The following is a 13079-nucleotide window of genomic DNA, read 5'->3' on the forward strand; positions in this document are numbered from 1 at the left end:
ACTACCAAATTCTTCTAGTTACATAACTAAAACATGCAAATAAAGTGCAAAAGACTACTCTTAGCCATTATGTGATTAAGCATCTTTTAATATTTCTATTGACAAAGACTGTAAGCATAACCAGAGTGAACAGTATATACTTGGAGTCTGTCCAGTGACAGGCTTGAGTCACGGAACTTCTGGTTCAAGAAGAACTATTGGCATTCTAATTTCATTTTCGGTTGAGCCATAGGATGCCGAAGTGATCATAGACTAGAACATGTTCCAATAGTGCCAAATCCTAATCAAAACTCAGATTGTGCGTTAGTAGTCAAGGCCGAGGCAAACAATTATTCTGTATCGTACACAGAAAGCAACTAGTAATGAACAGATAAAGTTTGGTCAACAAACTAGTTTCACTTCTTTAATAATCTTTTTGCTAATAACTCAATAGGCACAACAGTACCAGTAAGCATATGAACTTTAAAATGCACAATTGCCACAGACAGTTGACTTGAATACAGTAATAGTGTTTGGTAGCAGACTTAGAGACGACTTTTAGATTCTTCCACTCTTAAATGATTTTGTATTTCCTCATCACCTAGTCATGCACTGGAGAGGAATTCCACAGCAGTCTCCTTCTCTTCAGTTAACTCCTTAGCAGTCAGATCCATCTTCTCACGAGAAAAATCATTAATAGGAAGACCCTCAACAAACTTCCAGGTCTTGTCCTGTTTGAAAACAAATAAAAAAAAACCCTCCATTTGAGAACAAGCCCCATTCAGTCTGCATGAAGGAAACTTTGCAGCGTAAGAAACAAAGTTTATGGCCTTAAAAAAACACATCAGGCAGAAGTTAATTTTGTTTTCAGATAAAGAATACAACCAGCACCAGCTAGTCATGTAAGATTCTACTTTTCTATCAGCACTTATTTGACAGCTACTACAAAACGGTGAATAATGGTCCTGTCTGTGAAAGACTGCTAAAACCCCTGCGACTCAGCAACTGCAGTCCCACACTAAAAGCACAGCTGTTAACTAGCTCGTACGACAGTTCAGCTAGGTCTTGCAGACATAACTAAACTGTATTTAAATCTAAGTACCTTGATCACAACAGGGAATGAATATAGCAAGTCTTCAGGAACACCATAAGAATTGCCATCAGAAATTACTCCCATGGAAACAAATTCGCCCTGAAAACAGAAGAGGAAGGGATGAATACATTTTTCACTGCTAGAAGCAAGCAAACTTTTAATTTCCAATATACTGCATCTCCTATGACACACTTTATTCCAGAAAAAGACAGGTTATTCCCCCTCTCACACATACACACTTGAGGTCAAAGACACTGGCATGTAATCAAAGCATTAGGCAAACAAGCACTTAAGAGCAACATCTTACCGCTGGAGTGCCAAACCAGATGTCCCTCACATGGTCACAGATAGCTTTGGCAGCTGACATCGCACTGGACAGCTTCCTAGCCTTAATAACGGCTGCTCCGCGTTGCTGAACAGTCTGCAATTAAGAAAAAATGCTAAATTGTAAAGCAGCAAAATCTTGGCTTGTTCTAAACACTGTTAGTAAATGCCAGAAGGAAAGACTGCCTTACAAACATTATTTAATTTCATCAGTCAAGATACAGTTCTATCACTAAGTGAACACGGCATACAATCCAGAAGAGTTTTGCCAAGACAAGAACATAATGGAATATTTCAGAGGTTGGCTCATTTCTTAGTACCTGCTTTACAGCTAGCAGCCCACTAACTTCTTTCATACCAATCAGATGTTTCAAGCTTTTACTACCAAGAGACTTCATGTATGTCAACAGTAACAGATGTTTCAGAGCAACACTGGGAATTAAGGGGGTTTTTGATGAATACCAACATGAACTACTTGCTGGTCTCAATCCTGCACTATTTAATGCATAAAATTAATTTAATCCCTGAAGATAGGTGAACCTACCTCCCTATACTCAAGTTTATATTTAGAAATTTTGTACTTATGAATTGCACTTCTTGGAATTAGGATAGCTTCTTAAACCTTTTATCTTTTTGTCTTTTAATAGGTTTTGGTACGGCTGTATGCCAACCAGACACCAGTCTAGAAAGCAGCAATTATGAAACCTCCTTATCTTAGGCAAAGCGTTCTAGCATAGACCAGCATTACAATGTACCTAGAAGGCCAAACCAGTATCCTGCCTTGGCCACGTAAGATACAGCAGGATCAAGGACAGGGACAGGTTTCTGCTTACAGAAACTGCTTACCAGATACTGCTTACCAGTATCCTGCCTTGGCCACATAAGATACAGCAGGATCAAGGACAAGGACAGGTTTCTGCTCGTGAATTTTGGTTGTTGGCATACAATAATTTATTCTGTAGCAACAAGCATAAACTGGAATAAGCTATATCCAAAACAATATAGGACACAGCACAGTCATATGACAAAACATATTCTCAGTCCCAAACTAAAGGTGCCTTGGCTACAATATAGTACCTGACTGTCAGCATGCCAGTAATGTTGCAACACCAAGCAAAGCACAGCTACTTGGAGTCACATTCAAGGGCTTTAGTAATCCTTGTTTCACTTTATATTGCATTTAGGTAGCCTGTGCTCTTCATCAATTAATACCATTATTTTGGTTTACTACTCTATATTATTTACTACTACTCTACATTAAAACATTTGCAGGCATTTTCTAGATTTTGCACATAACTTTTCAGAAATGCTGCTGACAAGGCCACAGATTTAGATTTGGAAAGCATGTGTGTGCGTGCATGAGCATGCATGTGCCGGGGGAGAGCTGCTCGGCTTTTTTTGGTGAGTGGGGAGCAGCAAACGGAAGATCATCCTACTTCATCTACAAAGCTGACAAAAAATGTCACCATAGCGAACTGTCAATTGTGCTTGTGTGCCAAATGAGTTGCACCTAAGCTATGATCAAAATTATTTTTGTTGAAGCATTTTAGCACTCCAAATGGCTTTTTCTAGTAGTATTTACATAAGTTTCATAATGCCTTAAATTTTTCAAAAGCAAATAACTGATAGAGGCAAGCTATCTGAAGATGACTTATTCTAGTGAGATAGGAAGAGCTGCTTCGCTCAGTCAGTCATTTACAGAGTTTACAATTTCATATGAGGTTAGAAGAAAGCAGAAGCACAGAATGACCGTTTAAAAAAGCCCCAAGATCTTACCAGGATAAAGTCTCCCTTCAGCCAGCTGTCATCTTTTATAGCTTCATAAACTCCAACTTCCTTTCCTTTCACATTTACCTTCGCATGGTTAACATCTGGATATTGAGTGGAGGAGTGGTTGCCCCAGATGATGACATTCTTCACATCATTAGCAGTCACACCAAGCTTCAGAGCAATCTAATCAGAAATTAAAGATGTCCATTGTATTAACTTCAGCCTCTCAATTCACAGGCTTCTTTGAAAGCATTGCTCTGTTTGTATTTAGCAGAGACAACAGAAAGCATTCGACTTTGAACAGGCCCTTTTTACCTGAGATTTAGCTCTGTTGTGATCCAAACGAGTTAAGCAGCTGAAGTTTTCCTTTGGTATTGACGGGGCTGACTTTGATGCAATCAGGCAGTTAGTATTTGCTGGATTCCCAACTACCACAACCTAAAAATGAAAGAAGGGAAGGGGAATGTGGAAAGATGAAGAATCTGTTTCTGCAAAACAGCTCCCTCAAGTGAAATACACAGCTTTGCCTTCAAAGAAACTATCAAAAAGTTAAGTTTTCTAAATCTCTTCATTGTCTTCAACAAGGTTTTTTCATATGTGTTGTTCATAGTCACTGAGTCTTTTAGAACTGCACAGAAAAATATTTTCTAGCTAGATATCTTCTTTATAAGTTGACATTCAAATGTGAAAGAGAACAAGACTTCTAGGGAGATCTGCACACTGACACACAGCCTGGCTTCAAACCCCATGCTACTAGATACAGGGAAAGCACGATACATACAGACTAGTTGACCCACAGTGAATTCTCCATCACCTTTTAAATGGTTCCCAGACTGGCTGCCACTGCTTTACATAATTGCTTTATAATAAAAAAAAGCCAGAACAGTTACTTATCTCGATGTTCATAGGCAGTTAGAAGTAAAATACTGCCTGAACTTAGATCAATTTATTACTATGGAAAACTGATTTTTGTTCACCCTTCATCTACTAATGTTCCTCAAATGATTAACGTCAAGCTCCAAATACTCTCAATCACACAAGCTAATCTGCAAACCTCCCTTTGTATTTCCCCTTTTGAAAGCGAGTTCAGTAAATTTTCCATTACTCTGCAATAGTTATATTGATAGTTTTTATTCCAACCGTACAAAGAAGCAAACAAGTCTTTAGAAGCAGTAGGAAGTTCATCAGCAGAGGAAGTAGACATTAAAAAGTCAGTTACAAAGCACAGTCAGAGTCTGGGTCTGAGATTAAGAGCAGTAGGAGAGCGGCCACATGATCCCATTAACTGCACTGAAGGAATCTGAGAGAGAACAATTAAAAGCTTCCAATGCTCCAAAGACCAAGATGCAAACAACCTAAATAAAGCCAATTTTTTGTGGAACTGTAATTCCACATGATACTGAAGTTAAGGGTCATTATGTTAAAGCCACAGATGGATATGAAGTAGGCAGCTGCATGTAGATAATTTAGTTCTCCCAGAGAAGAGAGATAACGAGCAGAAGACTGCTTTTTATTTTTTTAATATAGATTATAAATTCCCCCCAGCCCCGAATTGCTGGTAACCAGTTCAGAGTATGTGTGAACTACAGCAACACAATGTAAGACTCACCTTTTTCACCAAACGAATTAAGGACTAAATCATCTACCTATTCAACATACTATATCTCATCTAACCTTGACTGTGGTGTATTTTCCAGGGCTTAAGGAAAGGAATGCCTGCACTGAATAGGTTCCTGCTTGTGCAATATCATTCTACAATGTATTTAGATCTCTACATAACTCGGAGAGTTAACTTTTGAAATTCAATTTCTATATTCACCTTGACAGTCTTTTTGGCATACTTGTCCAAGGCTGCACCCTGAGACTTGAAAATTTTCACATTTGCTTTGAGTAAATCCTTCCTCTCCATGCCCTCTCTCCTTGGCATGGAGCCAACCAGAATTGCTATGTCAAGGTCTTTGAATGCAACTTCCTCCTTGTCTGTTGGAATGACCTCTAAAAAAAGGAAACAGGGGAAAAAAAAAAAAAAATCTAAGTAAGATAAATACTCATGGCAAAGTGTTAACAGGAATATTCTTTCATTCATAAGTAGTATATAATCTGACCTGACAACAGCATCACCTTCTCCTTCCAAAAATACAAGTATAGTCATTCGGCCCTAACTCCACAGATTAGAAACTGTTTACTGGCAAATATTTATACGCAAATATTTATCTAAAGCTTTAGATATAAATTCTGAAAACACAGGAGAAATCTATGTCAAAAGATACCTTTCATGTGTGTGTCTCCAAATATACATACATATCTATATATGCATATTATACACATGTATGCATATATGCTGTTCTTCACTTTTACAAAAAAATTCTTAGTGGCAAGTATCAACACAAATGAAGTTTTCCTCTCCCTTTAACAATTCAAATCAAAGAAGGTTTGATTTTTACAAGTACAAGAGCTGGTAGCTACACATTTTTAAAGTACTGTAATAATTACAGTAGCATCTACTGGCTCCCTTTCTTCTGCTTGTTTAGATTTATCAGAAGTTGTTTACATGACTTGAGCGATTTTTCAATTTGTGTCTTTATGCAGAAGATATTTCTAAAGACTACAATTTTTTTTACTTAGTAAAGGCATGTAAGCGTATCTAAAGATTTATTGTTATTTTCCCACTAGGCCAGAATACAATGCAGAAATGCACAAGTATCTGACAATTTGTTGCACATGCTGACAACCCAGGATTAGATGATGTAAACCAAAACCCAGGTATCTGCGCAATTCTTTAGGCAAGACTCATTTGATGACATTCTTCCTAGCTTACAGCCAAAGTTAAATTAAATTATCTTCCACAAAATATAAAACCAAGAAGGATCATCTAGTATTTTCTTCCGCTTAACTTCCTGCCAGCTACAAGAACTTATAAATGCAATAGTTGTACTAGAACATCTTGTAGGCGTAAGAAAAATTCCTTTTGGCCACCTCTCAGCAGCGGTAGGGCACAGTCCTGAAGCTCCATCACTACACCTTCCAATACAGTCATCATGGGGGTGATATCCAACAGCACAAGAACAAGAGGCTGTAAAGAAATAAATGGTTTAGTACAAGTTGCACGTAATCTGTTTTGAAAATTAATTTGTCTTGTTATCTGCTAGAAACTGCTATCTTGTGCAAGACTTACTTAAAATCCATTTACAGAAAATCGAAAAACTTCAGCACGACCAACAACTGAAAGCTAGCCTAACAGAGCAGGACTCCATTTTCACCACTTAAAAAAATAAATTACTTGCATATTGCCAAGCCATTCTGAGCGCCTACAAGAAAACAAGTCTCAGGGACTGCAGTTCTGACATTAGCTTACTCATTACTGCGCAACAGAGACAAGTCATAGTTCAGTGTAAGAGTTACCTGTTCTTTGCCAAAGACATCTCCCTTGGCAATGCTGTAGAGCAGCGAGTAAGCGATCTGCCCAGCAGCTCCAGTCACCAGGACTCTGATAGGTTCACCCTGGAAGAAAGTTACAGAGACTTACCCACAGTGTATGCTCACATGATCTGAGAGCGGTAAAAATTAACAGCTACTACAGAAATAAGGTTATGATTATTTAACCTGGATGAAAGCATGTGCCTAAATGTGGATCAGGGCCAGCTCCTGGGATCACACCTCTGTTCTGCTACAACTACCAGCAATTTCTCTACTTGCTTTTACACAGACCATACTTGCAGAAATACCCCTAAGAATTGTTCCTGGAAAAGCTTCCAAAATGCCAGGAATGACAATCTATTTGAAAAATTTTGTATTTCTTTTAACAATGCTGCCTTTTTAGCGTAAGGTGTTACAACATGTACCCACTCATTAGATTACCCATTGATACTTCAAACTTACTACAGAAGTTTTACGAGCTGTCACACTTCACCAGTTTTCAGATTATTTCAATTTTGAGGCCTGTTTCCATTTTGAACATTTACTTGCAACCGAAGACTTATTGAATGCCAGAAACCAAGGAATCCAGTGGACTTAAAACTACTGCCTCACTAAACTGTTATGCAGCAATTTAATAAATCCACAGACAAAAGCTACATTATAGACAAATACAGACACTAATATCCATAATACAACTGTCCATTGTCAAACTGACCCAAAATTCCAAAAGACTGGGAGAAGACTGCCAACACATTGCTATATTGCAAATAGGGAGAAAAAAATGGCTTACCCTATAGCAGAAGTCCATTTTGTTAAGCAGAACCAGGACTTGGAGAACTCCAGAGGTTATTTAATATTGAAAAGGGAAAACATGCCAAAGGACATTCATAACCCAATATTTTGTAAGCCTGTTTTTCGCATCTCCCTTTTTCCCTAGAGGCAATAGGGCTAGGGCAGATTGTGCTAGGACAGGAACAAGTACACTCTGACCAGCCTGCTGGAATCCCATGCCCACTTTTTCAAATAATTAAAAGATGATCATTTGAATTATGGACAGAACATCCTCCACATTCAATTATGTCTGAAGTGATTTAATTGCATACTGGGGTACATTATGAAAAGTGTAGCTTGCAGAGCAAAGGCAGACATTTCACTTAGCGCTGGTGGTTGCAGCTGGAATACTGAGCCCAGTTTTGGGACCCTGAGCTTTAGACAGACGTTGAAAAACTAAAGGTGGTCCAGGCAAGCATTATTCAGATGGTTGGGGCCCAGAGTTCATGTCCTATAAGATGATGCTGAGGAAGCTGGGCATAGTCTGGAAAGGTAAAGGACAAGGGGTGATCTAATAGCAGCCTACTACTACTACTTCGAGAAAGCTCACAAAAATAATGCTGCCAAACACCTCTTAGTAGTGGCAGATGGCAGAACATGGGGCAATGGCTACAAATTAAGAGAAAAATTCTTGATTAGGGCAGTACTGCCGCACTGGAACAGGGTACCCAGAGAGTCTGTGCAACCTTCATCCTTGGCGGTTTTCAAGACCCAGATGAAAGAACATGTATGACCTGATTTAGCAACGGCAAAAGCCTTATTATGAGGCTGGACTGGACAACCTCCAGACTCAGAGCAAGAAAGCAGCCAGACCGGATGACCTCTAAAGATCCTTTCCAACCAACATTCCTATCATCGATATTTATAGGAAAACCATTTTGGGATTTGAGTGTATTCTCTCTGCAGAAGTGACCAGCCAAGCACGGCTGCATCAAGCTAGCATTAGATAACTATAAAAGCGAGGCCACACACCCCATTTTACCACGTACTAGATAAAATGAGAGCATAAGTGACGAAGTTAAACTACTGAACTCACAGATTGAGACCTCAACATGATTTTGGCTTTATTATGAGAATGATTCTTTAAATATTTGGTTAAATGGCTACCGGTTATGGTGTTGAACTGCATTATTTTATTTTGAACCTGTCCTGTGAGTCTCATCCCTCAAAACTTGTCAAAACTCCATGAGGAGGGGCAAGAAGAGCAGACAATCAATTATTGCTGTTCTAAATTTCAAAACTAGTTTTGGTACACTATTGTCGAGTAGTGAAGTTATACTGTCCAAATGTACCATAATGTCAGAATGATGATGGGCAGCGCAGATTAAGATGCATTAAAATGATTTTAAAGCCTGATGATCACCTAATGGCAGATAAAGCATGATTTCAGCATGTTTTTAAGGAGAACCTACATTTTATTTACGTAAAGGGAACAATGAACACTCTTTTAAGGCAGCTAGTCATATTAGTTAGGAAAATAAGTACTGGAAAATTACTGTGCTGCAAAACCTTGGCCTGTCAAAATCCCGTATCAGTAGCATACAAAAAGTGATCCTGTGCTAAGCATGCTATGCCAGAACTCACACAGATAACAGCAGAACACATATTCTTTGAATTACATGGTATCTGAAATCAATCGTGAATTCATTTCTGAATTTCCAGTGAATGGAAGAAAGATTTTAAGAAGTTAGGCTCTTTCTCCTTTGCAACCTGTGAGCCAATCTAAAGTAGTGTTACAAAAGGGGAAAAATCAATGAGAATTTTCTCCATTATAGGCACTTTATATGTTAATCTGATTTACACATAAAAATGTGAAACTATCCACTAGCATTATGGTGAGCATTTAGCATAACAACAGGAGAGGGAAGGAGTGGAAGATAGAAAGGCAGGAGGTAGGACTATTTTTTTTTTTTTTAACTAAGACAGACTTAACATTTAGCCTTGTTAAAAAAAAAAAAAAAAATCCTTCAGTCACGACTCAGCTCCACCCTCTCAAAGCAATTATGTTTGTTTACTACCATCCCTCCTGTTCTCCCCCCATTTTGGGCTGGAGAAGGGAGGAAGAAACATAAGCTAAAATAAAGCCAGGAGTACTGCCTACTTGCTTTTTTTCTCTCCAAGCCTTCAGTACCTTGGATTCACATACAAGCTTTCCCTGAACCCTCTTGCCCCCGCACCAATTGTGAGCAATTAGTATCAAAGAAATTTTCATGCTCTCTCTTGATTCCAGGAGCTAGATTAACAAGCAAAAAATGTCATGCTTCTTACAAAATATAGTTAACTCTCCCTGGAAAACTTACATCACATAAAAATCGGTATCACTGAGCATCTGAGGCTACTTTTGGAGGGTGGGTGTTTGAGTAGCTCCCAAATGGAAGTTGTAGGCTCCACACATTCACGTTCAGGCACTTTAATCCGTGACTTGGCTCCTGCACTGCGCTTCGATGAGAATACTTTCATGCTGTGGTAACTACAGAGGTGACCTTTACTGACTCTCAGGTACACAAGAACTAGAGGACAAATTAAATGACATCTAGCTCAACTATCTCATTTCAAAGCCTTCCCCACTTCACATAGAGCCGATGTATACTTAAAAACTTTTAGGAAACTGAAAGAGTAGTAAAGGTAATGATAAAAAGGAAGAAAAAAAAAGTGAACATCTCATCCCCAGATACTCTTCTCCCTCTAATTCAGCAAACATGTAGGATTTCTCCCCCTCCTAAATTGTCACAGATAAAAGCAAACCTTCCAATATCAAATGGGCTTAATGCCCTCACCCCACATACACTTTGGCTTAAGAACACAGTGCCTAAATTATCTCTGTGATTACTGCTGATACTAGCAGACCTAAAATATTAGTGCCACACATGAAAACAGCACTACACTGCAAAACTGATTCAGGAGGTTACAAAGGTAAGTAAAAGTGTAATATGAAATAACCCACAATCTATCAAATGTAGCAACAAGAAAATTTATATCCTGTCTACACAAGTGATGGACTTTGCATTACTCATTACAGTTATAAGGACCTCTATAAACATAATTACTGATAAACTTAACTATCTGTAAAATATCACCAACCTAATGTTATTCCTGAATATTAAAGCCAACTAAGCTATCCCACCTTGCTTGACAAGAATGCTTTAAGCATTAAATTAAACTGTATCTCCTCAAAAGTCTAAAGCCTGCCTAACAAACTTTCCCTTTGCTCTTCCCCCTTTAAAGCAGAGTTGCAGTGACAATAAATGTATTTGGAAGTGTGGTAGAAAGTATTGGCAAGACAGTTGTACACTTTAGCAACCCCAGCAGCGCTGTGGTTCATAGACTGAATTCCAAAGGAATTCTTTCCTTAAGAAATGACCTTGAGACAAGCGCCCTTAAAACCTTTTTCCATTTCATTTAGCTAACAGCAGTTGTATCAATAGACACATGACTTTGTTTCAGAAGTTTAATGCCTTTTCCCAATGCTAAACGCATAATTAGAATAGTGAAAGTAAAATAAAAACCAGTGACATTCTAAAACGTCTGGGCATCAAAGAAAGTTTCAAATAGCAGTTCTCCTGGAGATCAGCAAATTCACGGCAGCCAATGCTTTGAAAGCTCATGTACAAAATAAAACTTGCTGCCTTGTTGCCACTCCTGAGAATCCATATTTTGAACAGAAATAAGAGTAGAGAATAAAGATAGATGAGGTTTACAGATTTCAGTATTTTTTAGCATATAGGTGAAATAATAAGCCGTGTTTCAGAGCACGCAAGCATCATTTCTATAGCCAAGTACCAAAAGAAAAGGTTTGAATAACAGGGTATAAAGTCCAGAAAAACATGGAGATTTTTCATTATTGTAAAGGAAAGCAAAGTCTCTGTGTAAGTTTGTGTGTGTATATATGCCACAGAAAAGCAAAGCATGCCAGGTCACCTGTGTAACCTCAGGACAAGAACTAGGACTCCTTGACAGTCTGGAGAGCCTACATAAATAGCTGGATTTCTGACAGCAAGCAAGGATGAAACAAGAGAGGAAAACATTTTACAGGCATTTCCCCTCGAGCTAACACAGAATTGCACCCAAAACCTTTAATGTCTCATGAAATGAAGGAGCAGGCACCCCCGTCTTCTCGAAGGCAACGTCGCCAACCACGGGGCTCAGCGAGGCGCCGGCTGTAGGAGAAGGCGCGATCAAACGGCTGCAGGGCCAGCGCCAGGCTGGGGAGGTTCGCTCCGCTCCGCCGGGGTGACCCCCGCGGGGCCACAGGCCGACCGCCCCCGCACGCCAGCAAAGGGGAGGCAGGGACGGTGCTAGGCCGGCGCTAGGCCGGCGCTGCAGGGGCCGACCCCGACCCCCGAGTCCCCGGGCTGGAAGGTCACCCCGGCGCCGACCCCGTGAAGGCTGAGGCGAGCGCTGGGCCCGTTTCCTCCCGGTCACCCCCCAGGGGCCGCCCGGCGAGGGGGGGGTGGGGAGGGGAATCCGGCGCCATTTCGCAGCCACCTCCGCCTGAGGGGAGCCCCCCACCCCAACCGCCCCGCCGAGGGGGCGCAGCCCGCCGCCACCCCACCCCAACCGCCGCCGAAAGGGAGCGCCCGCCCGGCTCGGGGAGCGGTACCGACCATGGCTGAGAGGAGCGGCGGATCCGGCAGCCCGGGGGTCACCTCTACAGCGCGACTGCGGCCGCGACGGCGCTGCGCTAAGGTACCGCGGGGGGGGCGGGGCGCGCGCGCCCCGCGCGGCCTTCTGGGCCCTGTAGTCGCGGCTCCCGCGCCCCGCGCAGCTGAGGCGTGGGGGAGAACTACGACTCCCAGCGTGCCTCGGGGCGCGCGCGCCTCGCCCCCGGAGGCGATTGGCGGCGTGGCAGCGGTTACCCGCCCCCCCCCCCCCCCCCCCGCGCCCCATTCATTGAATCGTGGAATCGCAGAATCGTTAAGGTTGGAAAAGACCCTTAAGATCATTGAGTCCAGCCGCTAACCCAGCACTGCCAAGTCCGCCACTAAACCATGTCCTCGAGCACCACGTCTACCTGTCTTTTAAATACCTCCAGGGATGGAGACTCAACCACTTCCCTGGGCAGCCTGTTCCAGTGCCTGACCACCCTTTCGGTGAAGAAGCTTTTCCTAATATCCAACCTAAACCTGCCCTGGCGCAACTTGAGGCCGTTTCCTCTCGTCCTATCACTCGTTACTAGGGAGAAGAGACTGACCCCCACCTTGCTACAGCCTCCTTTCAGGTAGCTGTAGAGAGCGATAAGGTCTCCCCTCAGCCTCCTCTTCTCCAGGCTAAACAACCCCAGCTCCCTCAGCTGCTCCTCATAAGACTTGTGCTCCAGACCCTTCACCAGCTTCGTTGCCCTCCTCTGGACACGCTCCAGCACCTCGATGTCCTTCTGGTAGTGAGGGGCCCAAAACTGAACACAGGACTCGAGGTGCGGCCTCACCAGTGCCGAATACAGGGGCACTATCACCTCCCTGGTCCTGCTGGCCACACTATTCCCGATACAAGCCAGGATGCCATTGGCCCTCTTGGCCACCTGAGCACACTGCTGGCTCATGTTCAGGCGGCTGTCAACCAACACCCCCAGGTCCTTTTCCGCCAGGCAGCTCTCCAGTCACTCCTCCCCAAGCCTGCAGCCTTGCATGGGGTTGTTGCGACTCAAGTGCAGGACGCGGCACTGGGC

The 13079-nt window shown here is 41.9% G+C and overlaps 1 protein-coding gene across 1 annotated transcript; it reads right to left on the bottom strand.

Annotated features, from left to right (window-relative positions):
• Window positions 1-376: 376 nt before the first annotated feature.
• Window positions 377-12100, bottom strand: MDH1 (malate dehydrogenase 1). The gene is made up of 9 exons (XM_082305227.1): window positions 12019-12100; window positions 6569-6667; window positions 6143-6239; window positions 4986-5161; window positions 3482-3604; window positions 3173-3349; window positions 1380-1493; window positions 1082-1171; window positions 377-710 (listed from the first exon to the last, which is right to left on the bottom strand). Exons 1-9 carry the CDS (start codon window positions 12019-12021, stop codon window positions 585-587), a joined length of 1005 nt encoding a protein of 334 aa, XP_082161353.1. The 5' UTR covers window positions 12022-12100; the 3' UTR covers window positions 377-584.
• Between the last annotated feature and the right edge of the window lie 979 nt (window positions 12101-13079).

Source organism: Platalea leucorodia (genome assembly GCF_965183815.1).
Source record: "Platalea leucorodia genome assembly, chromosome: 3".
In the NCBI taxonomy this organism is placed as follows: domain Eukaryota; kingdom Metazoa; phylum Chordata; class Aves; order Pelecaniformes; family Threskiornithidae; genus Platalea; species Platalea leucorodia.

Excerpts from the sequence above, each read along its gene's own strand:
- MDH1 (XM_082305227.1), bottom strand. Across the intron at positions 5,162-6,142 it reads TGCCCTACCGCTGCTGAGAG|AGGTCATTCCAACAGACAAG; the intron begins GTGGCCAAAAGG and ends TCCTTTTTTTAG. Across the intron at positions 3,605-4,985 it reads ATGCCAAAAAGACTGTCAAG|GTTGTGGTAGTTGGGAATCC; the intron begins GTGAATATAGAA and ends TTTCATTTTTAG.